The sequence below is a fragment of the Chlamydotis macqueenii genome, chromosome 16 (genome assembly GCF_036417535.1).
Source record: "Chlamydotis macqueenii isolate bChlMac1 chromosome 16, bChlMac1.mat, whole genome shotgun sequence".
In the NCBI taxonomy this organism is placed as follows: Eukaryota; Metazoa; Chordata; class Aves; order Otidiformes; family Otididae; genus Chlamydotis; species Chlamydotis macqueenii.
This window is the reverse complement of record NC_141571.1, coordinates 11,985,100-12,003,381: the sequence shown is the minus strand read 5'-3', so window position 1 is coordinate 12,003,381 and position 18,282 is coordinate 11,985,100. Positions and strand designations below refer to the sequence as shown.

Below are 18,282 nucleotides of genomic sequence, written 5' to 3'. Positions count from 1 at the left end.
GCTGCGATATAGCTGAGATGGGCTGAGCGACAAGCTCTGCCCTACACTGCAGTAAAGAAATTCCCTAAGAGACAAATTCAGAGGTGCCACCTTGTGGATGATGAAAAAAACACAACTAAGTAACACATAGGCAGTATCTCACCTTTAATGTAGTAAATATACAGTAACTTTGAATTACAAGAACACTTTCCAATGAAATTACTAGCAAAAATATCCACAAAAAGTTCAAATAAATAAGAACACATGATTACCAACAGCAAAAGCTGGGCTGCAAATTCTCGGTTAATAGAGTTCCAGTCTTTCCAGATAGAGTGCTCTGTTTCATTATTTTTCAGAAGACCCACTATGTGAGCAACAAAGGCTCAATACCTTTAAAACAAGGCAAAAATTAGAACATTATAGGAAATTTCATACTGTAGAAATTTCAACTCTAATATCAGCTTCAAAAAAGCTATCACATACTGACTGAAAAAACTCTGTCAAAATACTCTCAAACCTCTAACAAGATCCTTTAAATAGCAAGTACAAGATAAAAGTTACCTCAAACAACAATAAATGAAACACAGAAAGGACATAAGCAGTAATGGGATATGGCATAATTAAGCAATCTGCAGTCAAACGAGAGTGTAGTGCAATGAAATAAGCAGAACCATCCTGCGCAGCGTTCTGGCCTGCTGGCTAGTTGGGCACTGGGAGCACACAGGCGGCAGGGCTGGGAGCCAAGGTCACAGCATCCTGGGAGAGGGGCATCGGTGGGAGATGACAGCTCCCTGCTTCTGGCAACCCATTTCCTCCAAACTCAACTTTCTCAAAACAAACAGCGCTGAGCCTTTTTGCGTCTGTGGGAAGCACTATTACCTCACAACCCTGAATTTGTACCAGCAAACGTAATCTCTCATTTGGAAAGAAAAATACAGTCCACGTTATCAGCCTTAACAAGCGTCCACTCCATGATTTAGGATACTGAACCAGCAGCAGAGATTGATTTGAGTATTCCTTGCAAGGCTCTGTCACTTGAGGGAGATGTGAAGCCCCTCTTCCCAGAATGGTATGCATTGCTCACACAATAACAACTCCTCTTTGGAGCATAAATTCTGAGTAGCTGCAGAAGCTTGACACCAGTACTGCTAACAGGATCTGGAGGCATGGTGTAGAACTGCTGTATGTAACTGAAAGCTACTACACGGTGGTAGGGCTGCAGGGGAGGTAAAACTTTAACTGACCACAGTATTTCACTGCAGAGATGCAAGTAACAGAGAGAAAAAAGAAACATGTCAAGAGAAAAACAACATTATTTTAAAATTCTTCATGTTATGCATTAAAAATACAGTTTGGCATTACTAAGGAAAACAGTTTATACATATTCGAGTAAAATTCTGTTTCTTCACATCTTTACAACAGGGTAATTTCACTGCAAACAACAGAGTTGTTCGAAGTTTATACTAGTGTAACTGGGGTAGAATCTGACTATTTCTTTAAAATGCAACCTGAGTGTATTTGTTCTGTAAGCAGAACATTAAATCTTTACATTATCTAGAAAATAAATAAATCACTCTGTTTAAATATCTCACATCACAGTAAACTTGTTCTCCAAGAAGCATTGTCAGTGCCAGGCTTAGACTCACATATGATCATATTGCTGAATATAGTGAAAAAAATTATAAGTAGCCACACAAACACCATGGTGTGGAAGTATTTTTAATTCCAGACTGAATGTATTTGGTGGAATAATATTTTCTGCTATATTCAGAAGGCCTTCTAAAGACAATATCCATCAATACAAAATAAAGGAAACTAACTATAGTCCTTTTCGTAAAAGGAGCTCTTTTTAGCTATGGGCCCAAAATATAGTCAAGTTAAAATGGAAGTAAAAGTGCTGCAGGATAAAATCCAGCCCCTGTAGGTCTGCTCACACTAAGAGCTGGTTGTTGAGGCAAACACAGAATTTCTGTTTCTGTATGTGAACAAAGACTGTGTAAGAAGAATCAAATCAATGAACAAAAATTAGACACGTGTGATTATCATGTGAGACAAACTTACTTGGCCAGATCGCAGCCAGAGCTTAATGATGAATAAGTACTCAGACTTATTTTAAGTGGCATCACCATCTTCACCTGCTTAACTTTTTAGTCTCCAACAACAGATTGGTGTCCATCAGATCACAAGCACTACATTAAAACAAAACTTCCCTGGGTCAGTGAGAAAAAACTTTTCTCGTGCCAATCACCTTTGCTCTGGTCAAAGCTGACTGAAACACTACATATTTATTCGTTAAGAAGCAATCATGCAAAATGTGCCTGTATCTACATGCCCTCCTTATAACCTAGGAAAGCATCAATATAGAGTAATATGTCAGAGGAAAATTTAGCATACAGTAATAATCAGTGCTATAATAGCATGCAGAATTAATTACTGCATCTAACAGGACTTGTTTAAAAACCCTACTATTCTGATTATTGACTTGATCCTGCTCACCTTGCTTTTGGTGCTTACAGTAGTGCAGTAGAACAGCGTACTGAAATCCTGCACTACAGTAGTGCTTATCGGCAAGAGCAGTCCTACTGACTTTCGCTACTGTTAATGTGAACCAGAAAACTTGACTAATGAAGGCTTGCAGAATTTAGCCAAAGCTTGAAATTCTAGCACTGGCTGCAAGAATCTTTTATCTAAAAAAAAAGCTGGAATACATGATGAGCCTGGAACAAAACAAAAGGAAGAAATAGCAATAGAATGTGCTGGTCCTCTGCAGTTGCTGGTGTTGAATGCCATCCTTTAAGTTTCACCACATCTCTGACACAGCCAATTCATTTGATCTTTGAGCATGTCAGATTAAGTTTTACTTTAATTGCATAGAGCAGAATGTACATGCAACTGTAATTCATTTTACCTGTAACTTCACAAATACTGAATATGGAAATATAATACTGTATATTAGATTTGTTTCCTTTATCAATTTAAAAGTTCACATTTGGTCTCCCATAGACTAGGAAAAAAACACTAAAAATATTTCTTAGACTATTCCTGAGCAATGTTTTTATGTACTGTAAAATACTCTAGTTTGTTACTACATTTATTAATATTCTCACATTTTAAATACATATAAATCCATGCTTTGAAATTCTACAAAGCTGAAGATCTGGTAGGCACAATGAAAGAAGAGAAACAGCCAAGCATCTTAAAACCAAGATGAGATTAACATGAGAAGTACAATTTAACTATATACATAATGTACTCTTCAGTATTTGCTACTTTTTCATTTTCTATCACAATGTGAAGGGTCCACTTGTAAAATCTGGTCCATCAGAGCTCAGCTCACGTCTCATAAACAGTTCACTGTGACTGGTGGCTGAGGATGAAGTTAATGCTGCTCGGTATTTCATTTTAAAATGTACAAAACATCCTCTAGAATTTCATCTTTAACAAGATCACGTCCCCAGCTGCTGTGATTGATTTGAAATTGTAACAGATGAACTGACACTGAAATACTCACTGAACTACCCTTCATATTCTCTTGTATCTCACAGACACAAGAGAAAACAGAGGGTCTGAGGACAGGACCCAGTCCTGCTTGTACGATTTCTTTCTGTAGGGTATTTCCCCATGTCACTTCACTAAACCCTGAACCAAGAAGCCAAGCTAACTGAAGTAGATGGACCATGGGATAAATAGTAGTCATCTCGGGTGACTGAAAATAGGTTATCTTTTGTATCAAAATATATCTTTACTTGAACTTACAATAGCCTTTAAATTCATCCCCTAAGAGTCTATTTTTTATGTTTTGAGAGGCTACTAGTTCTGCAAATTAGGCAACAGAGTCTCTAGTAATACCCTCATTTTGCATTAGTCATATGTACCCATGTGCAATTTGAAATTTGGTCACTTCCTATAAATGACAAAAAGCATCAAGGCTTACAAAATTAACTTCTAGGAAAGCTGTCTACAAACACAGTGAAGATTTCTGGGTATAAAAATATGATTTCCATTTTCCTATTCTGCCACTATTGAAGTTGTCTGCTCCCTAATAACTTTTTGCCTTAAAAATAATACTTTCTGCATTCAAATATTTCAAAACATTATCTCCATTCTTCTTCTTCTCAAAAAATATCTAATTCATCAAAAAAATCCAATTCATCATTTCCTGTGAAGAATTAGAGTTTGACCTTGCATAGATAAGCATGCTCCATTATTTTATAAAAACAGGTGAGCCCTTTTCCATCAGAAAACACCATCATCAAACCTCTCTCACCTCTCTTCTGTTCAAGAAAACCAGCATGGATCCTATTCTCTCAAGTACACCACAGACTTCAACTGGTGCAAATAGGAGGACATGTTATGATTATATATTTCTCTAAACTTTCATACTCTGTCATTGTAGTTTCACTGAGCAATTGTAAATATTTTTGAGGAAAGACCAATGGAAGACACTTGCCTTTAGGGAAAAGATTTCCTGCTGGCCTTGCTGGCTTAAGATCAAATGTATTGGAATGAACAGTGCTGATTTAGAACCATGCATCAAGAACATATTTTCTCAGGATCTTCCTATGAAGAAAACATGACCCTTCTGCATTGGCCAAATGCTTTCTAGCGGTCAAGAAGCATCCACATTTACTAATTAATTTTTCTTCACTTAAATTTGTGTGATGTTTGCTTCACGCCATCTATTTTCCTGTCCCCTGTTGGTTTTTTAGAAGGAACATAATTGTTTGTGTTGCCATTTTTCTTTGGATTTGAACATGCATATGTTTTTAAGCCTTTGATGGGAGCAGCTGAACCATGAAATACTGGGGTTTGCTTAGGGGGTCTGATATTACCAACACTTGGAATTTTAGAACTGTTCTCAGAGGGCTGCATATTGAGAAGCTGTTGCTTTGCAGCTGGTTTTTTTTTCAGTTCACTCCTTACTTCACCAGATTGTCTCTGAGAAGACACTGCACAACCTATTCTCTCAGAAGGTTTCACATGACCTGGATGAGAATATAACTGGCGACTTTCTTCGCAGTATGAATCTCCCCTGTGACTGGAGTAGCTTCTGGGCAGCTTTGTAATACCTTCTTGGGGAACCACTTGCTTGTTAGGCAAAGGGCTGAGCAATGCTTTGCCTTTGCCAGGGCTTTTTAGGGTACGGATGGAGCTGGGAGCAGTCTGTGGTCTGGCTTTGGCTGTCTTTCCTTTCTCGTTCTGTACAGTCTGCATTTGTAGCCACTCCAGCTGCAAGAGGCGATCAATGTATTTCTCCAGAAATCCTGTTGGCTTTGGTCGAAATTCAGTTTTACCCTCTACATTAACAAAGACGGCCAGCTGCTTCAAGTCCCATGAGTTGAAAGGGGGTGGGAGGAAGTCTGGGTAGTAATATTCTGATTCTTTAAAACCCGTATCAGGGACATGTTCCAAACAAACTGGATCAATTTCTTCAGCTCTGAGAATGAGTTCTGGTGGTGTGCAGGGTGATGGGGGAATGGGAATTCTTTCTGAATCAGAGAGATCACTGGCACTATCATCTTCAACATCTTCTTTAATAAATTGTACTGATTCAAAATCAAGAAACATTTCATGTACAGATGCTTCTTGCCATTTAGAAGAGCATGGACCAGCTTCAGCAACATGTTCTTCCTGAGTCTTTTCCAATTGTTCTTTTTTACTGCAATAAAAATGTTGCACTGGGACATCTTTAACCCTACAGAAGCTACCTTGTGTTCTGCCCTTTATGCTAGGAGGGATCTTGTGCGGAAAAGATTCATTTTGCCTTCTTTCCAGGAGACTCCTCTTTGGTCCTTGTGCTTTCTGCAGTGATGTGCAAACACTCGTGATCCTAAATAAAAAGAAAGATCGTATCCTGTTACAAGGAGTAATGTATTTGGAACAGGTCTTGCTACCCCCTTCATGGAGGGGACGTGGATCTACACGAATGAAGCTAAAATTGGCATGGAAACCTAGTAATGAGGTAAAACTAATATTTGCTGGCAGAGATAACACTGCCTCCGACTGATTTTGGTTCATTTTATTTTATTTTTATTTTGCCTGAGAACTTGCTAAGTAAGTTCCCATACTGATATTTCCAAACTTAAATTTGTTGTCCTCATAAATACTGAATTCTGGGACCAGTTAAGCCAAAGGCAAAACACAGAAACCATTATTTTATCACAAGCATTTTATATACTGGTTTGAAATGTCTACAATTAAACAGACAATCTTAAGATAAAATCACCTTTTTGGCTGAGTATTGTCATTCAGCTGGTCTCTTCCCTTCTTGAAAGCACTCGGTTGGTTACCAACTTGAGTGTCATGGGAAGTCTGAAAAGATATGAAAATATGTGATGTTATTCAGAAAGCTGATATAAACTAAGTACCCCTTTTCTGTAAACAAAAAAAAAAAATTGAATGATTTACCTTTTCAGTGGCACTTGATACATTTTTACCAGATCTTCCAGTAGAAGATTTCACATAAGAAATTGGTTTATTTAGTCCTTTGGTGCTCGGATGGCTTTTTCCATTACTGTAACTAGCAAGGATTAAACAAAATATCGCATATAAATACCAACATATATGATTATCAGAATAGAAATATAATAAAAGTTTAGAGTGCAATTCTCAAAAGAGAGAGAGTTGATTGCAACTATTCTTAAAGTTCATCAGAACTAAGGTCACTTCTTATTTTTTATACTACTAATGCACTACTATATTTTTAAGACTATGAATGCAAAAGTGAATAATTCAATCAGATGATATAAGAACAGGACGTGGCCCTTATACAGAATTCTCTATCAGAGGATCCCAAGGTTAGTTTGGGGATAATAAATACTAAATACTAGAGACTACATATTTAACTACTGATTTCTATAGTACCTGGTACATGGTCCTACTGCAGTTTAACAAAATTAACTGTTAACTAGAACATGAAGACCACTGCAAGCCAAATCTTGCTTGCCTTTCTTATCTGCATACTCTCAACAACATTTGAAAGATTATTCCTATGAAGCTAAGGAGTGCAAGTGGGCAGGGAGCACACAATCTATGCTGATGTTAATACAAACTATTTCACAACAAAGGCACAAACAAAATTCACCATTTCATGTTATACTGGGGTTGTGAAAATATTAGTAGGAGAAAAACTCATAGGCAAGCAACATAGCTTAAAATGGATAGCTTAAAACTAAAATACATATTTCCTCAATTAAATCAGATACATTTCTGCTTAAGCACACAGAATCATTAAATCAGTAAATTCGTAAGAATCAGAAAACCATCTTTGTTATACAAACAAAAAATATTACTAATTTTAAAAAGGAAAGCTTTAAAATGCCATTTTAGAACAGGAATAAGCAAACTGTGCCCTCTCGGTCTAATCTAGTTTGACTGCAGTTCAGCTAATTTGTCAGATTGTACATTTTGTTCACAGTTTTTATGTCAGTATAGTTGAATTTTGTTTTAAAAAACATGATTTGACCAATTCAAGAGCTTATAAAAGAATGAAAATATCTTGTGCCTCCAGCATTGATGCAGTCACCTCTGTCACTTTGTGACCTGCATGATCATGCAATCATTTCAGTTGCTGTGGATCAGATGGCAATCTGAGCAGTACAGCCATGCACTTATTAACTAATCTACAGTATTTAGAGATTTCTGTAACTAGAAGGAGAGAAAATAATTTCCTTACTTTACCATTCCTTTGTGGTTTTCATTGATTTGGCGTTCCTTTTTCTGCGTCTCTCTGTGCAGCAGTAAGGGATATTCTTGAATGCCTGGTCCCATTATTACTCTTTTTAAAGGGTAACTGCACCTTTATTTTTACATAATCTTCAAACGACTCCAGTCTTTCGGGTTCATAAGACTCAGCGTATCAAATGCAAACATCACCACGTCCTAGAGATGCAGTAAACAAACACCATGCGATTCCTTTCAACCTGATTTATTTTTAAAGCAGCAAGATAAACATAATCAGCTACCAAGCGGTACTGGAAAACACCGTCCCCTCCCCCAGCGCTCACTTAATGGGAACCAGCACCATTCGCCTTCCTGTTGCCGATCCATGCTGCAGCCACCGAGGGCAGCCCCTCAGGCAGCTCCAGCTCCGCACCGGGACTGGGGGAGACTGGGCCAGCCACCCTGCAAACCCCCCTCAGCTCTTTCCATGAGGTTTACAAGCCTGTCCCTGACAGATTGTTGGTAAAACACAGGAAAATACCTGAAGGTACAGCGACATCAGAAGAGATATTTTTTATTGTGAAATGTGCTCATCATCATTCTGTTCCTCCTGCGCAGCATTACATGTATTGACTGGAGCCACGTATCACAGCCAAACGGTGGTGGGTGTTTCTGCTCTTAATTTAACAAGAACAGATGATCAACCACCCGCGTTCTGAGCATGTTGAGTTGTCCTTTTTGTGCCAGAAAATGCGCTCTTCCTATATTCATATATGCAAATGTTGTATCAAATGCTGAAGTTTTTTTCTTCTTTCTCTCAGTACTCATAAATTACTAAATACTAAAAATACTCAGAGCAGAATTTGTAGCATTCTTTTATTTTCCAGAAACTGCATTCCCATACCAGGGGTGCACCGATACAACTGGCAGAAGGTGACAGATGACTCGCACCAAAACGCCTCTCCTCGCCCACCTTTAGTTTTGTTACCGTGCTATTTACCTGTTTATCTTTACATTCATATCTATTTATGGGATTTGATCCACCCCTATTTCTTCGAAGCCTCTCTTTTCTCTGTCTCTGGGTTTGTTCCCAGCCCGTGTCAGACCCCGGCTGCTCGGACCCCCGCACCCCGAGGCGGCAGCCCATCTGCAGGGCAGCAGCAGGGGCTGAAGGCCGCTCCATCGCCCCGAGCTCCCGCGGGCGCATTGTGCCCACCGGGCCGGACCGGACCGGGCCGGGCCGGGCCCCGCTCCGCTCCCTCCCGGGATGCGCCAGCGGTTCTCGCCGCTAAGTGCCAGTGCTCTCCGTCACGCCGCCCGGAGGGCGGCTCGGTAGTTAACGGACCGCCTCCTCGCCTTTTCTGCCCTTCCTCCCCCTCGCCGCAGCCGCCCCTCGGCCCCTACCCGGTACCTGCCTTTGCTTTCGCCGCCACCGGTAACTAAGGGCAAGCCGAGCGCAGCGACGTCAAGTCTTCAGTGCGCAGGCGCAGGACGGCGCCGCACACAGGCCGCTCGGTTCGATTGGCGCGGGGAAGGGGCAGGGAGGAGAAGTTCCGCGCATGCGCTGTCGGTGAGGGAGGGCGCGCCGCGGCGGTCGGCGTGGAGGGGCGGGCGGAGCGGCCGGGCTGGAGCCGGGGCTGCCGCCGCCGCTGCCGCCGCCGCCCCTGGCAGAGGGGCGCTGGGCAGCTGATGTGGGCTGTGGAATCCCCAAACGCGGGTCCCTCCCCCTCCGGCCACAGTACCGAGCCCGCCTCCACGGCCCCGCCCGACAGCCTCCGCCGGGACAGCCCCCGCGCACCCTCCAGCCTCTGCAGCAGCCCCGGCTCCGGCTCCCTCCCGCCCGACAGCCTCCAGGCCTTCCCCGGCCTCGGCAGCCCTTGCGACTCGCCCAGCATCCAGTGTGACAGCCTGGAGTGTCCCTGCTGCTGCTGCTGCTGCTGCGGGAGCGTGGGGTCGGTCGGCGTCTGCGAGGACAGCCTGCAGGCCCCTCTCGCCCTCGGTAACGGCCGAGGGCGCCTTGGGGCTCACCGCAGCAACCCCCAGGCATCCAGTGACCTCTCCGACAGCCTGGAGTCCGTCGGTGTCCAGCACGACAGCCTCCAGTCAGTCTCCAGCCTACGTGAGAGCTTCGGGTCCTCCAGCATCAAGGGTGATAGCCTTGAATCCCTTTCCAGCCTGAGCAACGGCTCCACCAGCCAGCACAGCGGCCTCGAGTTTAGCAGCCAGTGAGACTGCCTTCATTTCCCCATACAGTGCACTAGCCTCTGGTTCACTCCCAGCTACTGCGAGAGCTTCCAGGTTTCTGCCCTTCGTTCAGAAGGCTACATCGTTCCAGGTGATTCTTGCTGCATCCAGTGCAATAACCTCAACTACTGCCTGTGGCTGCCACTCCCAAGTTACGTGCCTCAGAGAGGCAGTGCTTATCACCTGCAGTGTTAACGCTAATTTTTTGTCCTCAGTTAATAATGGAGGTGCGTGGTCCTCGGAGGAATCCCAGCTACCTCTCTGATCTCTATCAGAACATGTTAAGGGCTGAAGAAGCACCAGGACGAGGGCAGCAGCAGCAGCCCCCAGCAGTTCATACAAGTAGCAACGTGACTCTTCAGAGCAGTACTCCAGCAAAGGGGGGTCCCCAGCCAAATAAGCCTCAGAGCTGCACTTCCTCCAACTGTGATCCGGCATTACGGCCCATCATACGCCGCCGGGCAAGATCTTTGCCTACTTCGCCCGAAAGAAGGAAGCAGGTAGCAGTGCAGTGTCAAGTTCCTGGATGCCAGTCTCGTATGAACAGGGTAAGATTTGCTGATGCTTTGGGGTTGGAGCTCACCGAAGTGAAAGTGTTCCAGGCTGGGGAGGATCCGTCGATCCCCTTGCATGTCCTTTCCAGGCTCTCCATAAACTCTGACCTCTGGTACAGCAGTTCAGACTTGGAGTTTACCATGCAGTGCTTGGTCCCTGACTTCCAGCAGCCTGCAGACTGTATGGATTTCTCCTCCCGGCTCCAGGAGCAGCAAGTGTGTCTCGAACGAGTGGCCAGCTCAGATTTGGGGCTCAGCGGCACCATTCAGGTTCGCAATGTCGCTTTTGAGAAGCGAGTATCCGTGCGATACACCTTCAACCAGTGGAAAAGCCTCCATGAAGTGTGTGCTCATTGGCACAATAGCATCCCTGAGAAAAACGGGCAGGACCAGGTTGATGTTTTCACTTTCTTTCTCCCTGTGCCTCCTTTCCTCCTTCAGGTGTGCTCTGTAGTCCAGTTTGCAGCAAGGTATCAAGTCAATGGCCAGGAGTATTGGGATAACAACAGAGGCAAAAACTACAGCCTTACCTGCCGGACTCACCCCCTTAAGATGCCTAGAGAATGTGAGGAGAGCTGGATCCACTTCATCTGAGCAAAGGGAGTGGATGCAGAGCAGCCTGTCAGTAGTCTTGGTGGCACTCTCTTCCTTGGCCTGGCTCTCTGCTCCTATGGCAACATAGGCTCCTTTTTCAAAACTGGCAAAGTGTTCCAGGGCAGGGAAGCAGCCAGTTATCTGTACAAACTGTTCCGAACCTCTCAGAAAGTAAAAAGGGCCAAAATGTGTATTGAGTTACATCCGTTGAAAGCCCATGTGATTTTTTTTGTAGTGTATGAATTGGTGCAGAATGGTTCCAGGGGATGCTGTCAAGCTACCAGAGCAGGAAATGAGACGCTCCATGTTGCTAGTAATATTCTAGGTTGCATAGAATATTTCTAACGGATCTGTTTCACCATTTTGTACTGTCTGTTTTCTAAATGGGCAGTGTGGCTTTACTGGTTTTGTTTCTAATTTTGTTTATATTATCTCACCAAGTCTGGGCACTATTCCATTTATGCATAATTTGGATGGCAGACACTCTAGGGAAGTACTTGTATTTATATAAATATATTATGAAGATTGTAACCATGTTGAATATTTCCATTAATATTTGGGTTGCAAGTTAAATGTTGTTATGAGCAAAACATACATGAAAATGTCCCATCAGCCCCTCTGTTTCCCTTAACAAAAGGCACCTATGATTTTTTTTATCTCCAGTATTTGCTGTAGGCAGCAGGAATGATTGTTACCAAAGTTTCTGTAAGGCAGATCTTGAGGTTCTCGTCTTTTTCAGGTGATGCACAAGAAGGCTTCTTCTCTAGGTACGCAAATTGTTGTTTCCTTGGGCACCTGTTTTAATAAGGGCAACAAGAGCAATTTTGCACTTGTGTTGTGGTTACAGTTGGAGATCTCAAAGCACTACATGCATGCTAATGATCTTACACTGTTACCTGAAACAGGTCAATCTATAAATCAAGAAACGGATGAGATATATATTTTAAAAAAAGACAATACAAGGACCTGGTTTCAGAGCCTTGGAGTAGTACACTAGAACCCTGAATTCTGGCTCCATGTTCCCCAGTGCCCCAGTACTACTGGAGTAGTGCCTTTGAATTCTTTATTCAGCTACTTCTGATTATAAACCAGTTGAACTCCAAGACTGCATCCTTTGCAGCACAGAACTTCAAAGCAAAATTACGATTTAACCTGTAAACGGATAATTACATAGACCCATAAACAGAATCCCTTGTACAGCAGGAAGAGCACAGCAGCACTTTTACATGCAGTCTTCCCATGCTTCTTGCTCTGCCACTTCCATTCTGTAGATTTAATGTGGTGTAAGATTGGCCACAGGCTCAAATGTAGTAAGTAAAAGATTGTCCATTATTTTTTTTTCATACATATTCATAACTGCATGGAAAGTTGAGCTTTGTATGTGTAGCATAAATTCTGAAAACTCTCTGGCTGGATGCATTAGAAGAGCTGCTTTTTAGGACTATACTATGAAAATCAGGCCACATATTCAGGCATCTTATTTTGGATTGCTGCTTATTCATCAAAATCACAAGTTGTTTTTAAAATCACCATTGTAAGCAACCCATGGCCAAATATATATTAGTCCAAAATGTAAGCTCTCTTAACGGTAAGGTTTTTTGCCTCCTATGGTGGGCTTCATATGACTAAATGACTTGACAATATAGGACATAACATACCTGAACTAGTCTGCCTATACTCTTTATAGTCAATGGAGATGTTTTCGCTGTAGTTAGCAGGCTACCTGTGCTGTGACAAACTGTGTCATCTTTGCTGAGTGCAGAGAGAACATTGCAGAGCTAGTTCTGCCATACTGAAATTCTCAGCATTAGTGCAGAGTGTGCCAAATTATGCCAGAATCTGCAGATGTCAAGGTAGATTAGCTGAAACACACCTTCAGTGACTGCAGAAGAATCTTTCTTGGTGTGAACTGAAATTGCGTAACCTTACTTTGGTGAAACTTGCTCACTTAAGGAATGCTATTAAAGTGTATCCAGTATTGTTAAAGTCCATAGAAGTGGCATTTTATGTGTTTGTCAGCAAAGTAAGAAGAAAACACACACATGCACAGAAGCACTTGTGCTAAATAAAAGGCACTATTTTAAAATTCCCCCTGCGACCCCCTTCCCTGTCTTTTTTCCCCTCCCAAATGACTATTTCTTTCATCAGCAAAACCACTGAATTGCCTCTTAGCACACCATTGAAAATCCCTGTCTTACGAGACTGGTATTTGACACCAGTTTACAACGGAAGGTGCTAGAGCCCAGTACAATACTTGGCTTACTGGCAGAGGGATGCTGTTGCCTTCTCCTGGGAGCAACTCCTTCATGTGCCAGCAAATGTCAAATCTGAGTGTTATTGTAGGTAGGGACGGATGATGTAAAACTGAGACTATCAGTTTAAAGGTTAATGTCATGTATACTGCAGTGTCAGAGAGGTGAGAAATTAATGTCCCAGGAATATGAGTTTGGCTTGTATTGTCTTCCTTCTGCAACCTCTCAGGGTATGTGCACGTGCAAAATCTTGAATACTAGAGTATTATTCCGAATTTGCCTTTTCTCTGCTTGTCTTGTGCTGCTGGAGAATAATTGACAGTAGCAGTTACTAAACCAGTTGTCTGGCATTGCTGACTGTGAGTTGAGCAGGCCTACCTTAGAACGGAGAGCATCTCTGGGTTAAGCTGTTAAACATTCACACATGGCTACTGGCACTTGTCACATGAAAGATGAAATTTGCACTTACGCTTTCCTGTCACATTCAGTAGTGAACATCAAAAAGATTCTAGTTGACAAGAAAGGGATTAAGCCATTAACTACTGGTAATACACATCTGTCGTGAAGGTAAACTTAAAACCACCTTTATAAATTCTCAGGACAACTTGACTGCTTGCACTGTGTTCAAATTGAGCACTTCCCTTATAATGACAGTTTTGTAAAAGTGAATTCTTCACAAGGGTTATTGCCATATAATGCACTTTTAAAAACCTGTATTTATTATAGTAATAAAATAAATTAATGTCTAGTAGTCCACAGTTTCAAGGTTCTTTCAAGCATGTTTTTTAAAGAGACATGGAATCCATGTAAATGAAAAGGAGTTGTCTTTCCTGATTAAACATCAGTAACAGTACATTGCAGAGTTTATCAACAAAGTGCATATGCTTAGACAAAAGGTAATTTTGGTTTAGTGGAGAGATGAACAATTGCAAAGTGCTTAATTAATTCTAAAATCTATAATAAAACTATGGCTGTTGTAATACAAAAGATTGTAATAAAAGCTTTTCACAACTTTATGTTGTTTTTGTCAATGGAACTCATGTTAACAGTTAAGAATTCATGAGGCAACTTACTGCTGAGTTGTCACTTACAGGGCAACATAATCTGGAAAGTAAGGTGGGTTCGAGTAGCTAAAAAATGAACAACACTTGATAAAAATGCAGTGATTAGTCCATATAGCTGCAAAAATGACCAGGCTGCCACTTCTTACATGGAATTTGCTGTCATTTCACCTCACAGTTCTGTGCATGCAGCATCTGCAGGATTAAGATTTAATGTTGGAAAAAGGCGCACTGCCAGCTGATTGTAATACGGTTTCATGGAAAAGAAGAGAAAGAGGTTTTCTTCTAATAGCACTTTCCAAAGCTGTGCTACACTGCACTTAACTCATTAGTTTTGAGCCTTACAGTTATGTTATTATTTCTTCCATTTGTTCTTTCAGTTTTCATTGCTGCTGACTTTCCTCTCCAACCATGTTCTTTTCACTCATTGGTTTCTTGAAAGCATATCTACACAGGGTATGTTCAGAGTGTCCATCTCTACAACTGATTTATCCTCTGTATGAAATGCATGTCCATCAGTGTCAAGCATTTACTTGATACAGGTCAAGATATGAATAATCTGTTGCCAGGTTTCTTCTAAAGTAAAATGGAGACATAATTAATAAAGACATATATTACTACTTTTTAGTCAGTGTTAATAACTTCAACACTGCATTGTCAAAGTTGCTTGGGGGAAAGGTGGTTCTTGCAAATCACAGTTTAAATACATGGCAACGTGTATATTATGCAAAGTTGTTTAAGAATGTCAGTGCCACTTTTTATTACCAAGTATACAGATTATGTGTTGATATGTATGTAGACGCATAAAGGAGGCTTCTTTTAGAAAGCATAGTATTATAATATCTTGTCCTTATAACTCCTGTTTTCCATTTTCCTATACTTCTGATCTGAATCAGAACTAGCAGTAATTGTCGGAACTTTACCCACTAAAATAGAGTATTAAGCATCACCTGGAAATAAACATGGCAACCACAGTGTAAACTAACCAGGAGACCAGCAAAGGATAAAGATAGTGGTCTTTGATTTTAACAAATCACTTTTGCAAACAAAGTGAATTTGTTTTATCGGGGGGGGGGGGGGGAGCAGAGAGTGGGATGTGTCTAGAGTATTTAAGAGAAGGACTGGCTTCTGCTGTGAACATCTAACCATCAGTTCTGTTACTGATGGTAGTTACTGTTCTTTCTAATGTAAGTGTTATTTTTACATTTAGTTTCAAAATCATAGTTTCTTTGTACTTATCTTACAAAGAAAAAAATAAATTCCAACTTATAGTAATATGCTAACGGTTAATTGTAACTGCAATACTTAAATTTAGTGTATCATCAGTGCTCAATACAATGTTATCTGTACTTCACAGCATTGCCTGGTAAAGACACAGAACGGCAACTCTAGATGATTAGTCATTTGTCAACATGAGTCTAATGTTAGTACTGACTTCTTTCCTGATTGGGCTTTCTCCTTATGATCTCAGATCTGCAACTATTTCAGCTGACATTTGGTATTAAAACTGTTGGCATCAACGCTTCTGACCCTTCTCAGTTCTACATACAACATCAGCTGTGCCAAAGATTGATTATATTGACCAGTATAATGTTTTCCAGTAACTGTAATGAAGGTAAATATTTCTGCTACTGTAGTGAAGAAAGGGTCCCAGCCCACAGTGCTACCTTACCCCAAGGACAGTTTTGCTTCCTTTTTCTCTGAAATTTTTAAGTGTAGCTGCCACATCTGTGGCCCAAAGAATTTCACTGCTTGTTCCAGACTGTTTAATGCATACCTTGATGAAAATTCTCCTTTCTGGTGACCTCCCTTCTGCTAAACCAAACAAAATAAACATTAGAGAATGAGAAACGAACATACAGTAGCCTCCATGTCACGTCTGTGTACCTACTGCAGGAGGGACAGCGTACGACCCACTTCTCCCATACTTTATGGCTCACTTTTCTTTTGCTCTAGAACGAGTGAGGCTGTTTCCTTACAGGAGCTGAAAAATCTGTGGATAGTCTAAGCCCGTGTGCATGCTAATGTGACTGGTAAGGAAAGCATAAAATGCAAATTAGCTTTTATTACTGCTGCTTCATATGATGAAAGTGGAATTCAGAATTCAGTTTTTATACAAAACTTCTGATGCTCCAAGTTCCTCAAGCAAAGTTTTATGCCTAGCAGGTTTCTCAGGAAGGCTGTACTTCTACAGCTCTGCTTCAGATCACCCACTGCCTTCTAATAAAATATCCCACCAGCGAATGCGACAGCAGTTACTGCTGCGGTTAATCCCTTAGCTGAACATGCCTCCTGCAAAATGCTCGGCACTCCTCAGTCCCATGGGATCAACTCCTCAGTGGAGATCCTCCAATTCTCATACTACTGGCCATTTTCTTGAATTACAGTGACATCTGGTGGTATTTTAAATACTTTCTGTACAGCTTTTTTGCCTTTTATAGCATTGATTTGGTTTCTTTCTTATTTTAGAAAATCAGTGGTGGTATTTTATTTACAACTGCTGGTTTATCTGCTCTGAAAGGTGATTTTTCTCCCAGACGCTCCACTATTGCTGCTTATTCTAGGGAAGAACAGAGATGCTTTCTGATACTCAACTGGAATATGTGAGATTCATGCTAAATTTTATCACCTGTATTTGTGATACAGGTGATAGATGCACCAGTACCACACTGGTACAGGTAAACCTCTTTGCTGGATTTCATTTAAACACATTACCCAGTTCCCTCTGTGTCATACAGACCACAAATGTCAGTAGAATCCTGTTATGGCCAACAGGTCTGTATCCGCGTTTCTCTACCTATTCGGCCCACTCGGGCACTTGCTGGTAGTAAAAATGTCTCTGAATTAAGCACACAAATTACACTGGTTTAGCCAACTCCTGCCGAGTAACTCTTGTCTACGCTATGCACTCAGTGTTCTAACCACCAGGTATCAACAAAGACAATTTACAGTATAAAACAAGTAGGACAGCAGAGGTTCTGTGGAAGCAGGCACAGTCTTTTGATAACACGACTGTGCACTCCACACCGGTAAAACCGCCCCACGGGCCCCTCCTTCCCCGGGGAAACACTCGGCAACCGCCCCGAGGGGGAGCCAAGGGCGGGGGGCCTGCAGCCCCGCTCGGCGGGAAGGTAGGCGACCGGCCCCGGCGGGGGGTTTTATAGCCGTTACTGCGGCTGCAGCGCCAGCCGCATCCCCACCCCGAACGGGGTCAGAAATCACGCAGGCGGGAAGCCAGAAGCAGCTTCCCGGCCCGAGGAGCGCGGAGGGACCAGCCTCGCCCGGCCCGCCCGCAGTGCCGCCTCCTGCGCGGCAACCGACCGCCTCCGCGAGCCCCGCTAAGTGCAACGGCAAGAGAAACCTCTGCACGAGGCCGCCTCACGGTCACACTCTCCTCCCGCCCCTCCGACCGCGATTGGTCCGCATGCCGCGCTTGTGGGCAGTGATTGGCTGGAGGCTGCAGCCGCTGGGAGTGATTGGCCGGCGGGAGGGGGCGCTTTTTTCCCGCTCCGGCGGTGAGGTGAGGGGCGCCATGCTGCTCTCCCGGCGGGGCGTGCCCCGCTGCTGAGGGCGCAGGGACAGTGCGGGGCGTTTTCTTCTCAGTAACCGAGCTGCTGGGGGAGATGCGAGGCACTACGGGTGTTTTGAGGGCGGAGGTCTCACTCCCTCGTCGAGAAGGAGGCACCTGGAAGGGGTTTACGTTTTCTTCTATGGTTTGTCTGACTAGGTGGGAAACAGGAGACCTGCGAGGTGGTAGCCAAGGCCTCAGTGTAGACTCTTGCACTCTTGTATTGGGGGGAAAAAAAAAACCCAACATTCTGTATTTGTTATTTTCTTTATTACTTAGGAGTACAGAAATGACTAGTGTGTGTTCCCAGTTGCTTGTTCTACAGAAGTCGTTCCCTGTTTCTAATCATTATTTCCCTTTGGTTTGTC

The 18,282-nt window shown here is 42.5% G+C and overlaps 2 protein-coding genes across 5 annotated transcripts; one reads left to right on the top strand and one right to left on the bottom strand.

Moving 5' to 3' along the window:
* Positions 1-127: 127 nt before the first annotated feature.
* On the bottom strand, positions 128-9,103 carry FAM217B (family with sequence similarity 217 member B). Of its 4 annotated transcripts, none has more exons than XM_086760626.1 (5): positions 9,057-9,103; positions 7,655-7,860; positions 6,388-6,499; positions 6,206-6,291; positions 128-5,809 (listed from the first exon to the last, which is right to left on the bottom strand). In XM_086760626.1, exons 2-5 carry the CDS (start codon positions 7,747-7,749, stop codon positions 4,624-4,626), a joined length of 1,479 nt encoding a protein of 492 aa, XP_086616752.1. In that variant the 5' UTR covers positions 7,750-7,860; positions 9,057-9,103; the 3' UTR covers positions 128-4,623. The 4 variants fall into 4 exon arrangements, with proteins under 4 accessions (XP_086616752.1, XP_086616753.1, XP_086616754.1 ...); XM_086760627.1 differs by having other exon boundaries at positions 9,053-9,097; XM_086760628.1 differs by lacking the exon at positions 9,057-9,103 and having other exon boundaries at positions 7,660-7,856.
* Positions 9,104-9,379: 276 nt separating this feature from the next.
* Positions 9,380-14,301, top strand: PPP1R3D (protein phosphatase 1 regulatory subunit 3D). Its single transcript, XM_086761027.1, has one exon. The coding sequence runs from the start codon at positions 10,107-10,109 to the stop codon at positions 11,031-11,033; it is 927 nt and encodes a 308-aa protein (XP_086617153.1). The 5' UTR covers positions 9,380-10,106; the 3' UTR covers positions 11,034-14,301.
* The last annotated feature ends 3,981 nt before the right edge of the window (positions 14,302-18,282 follow it).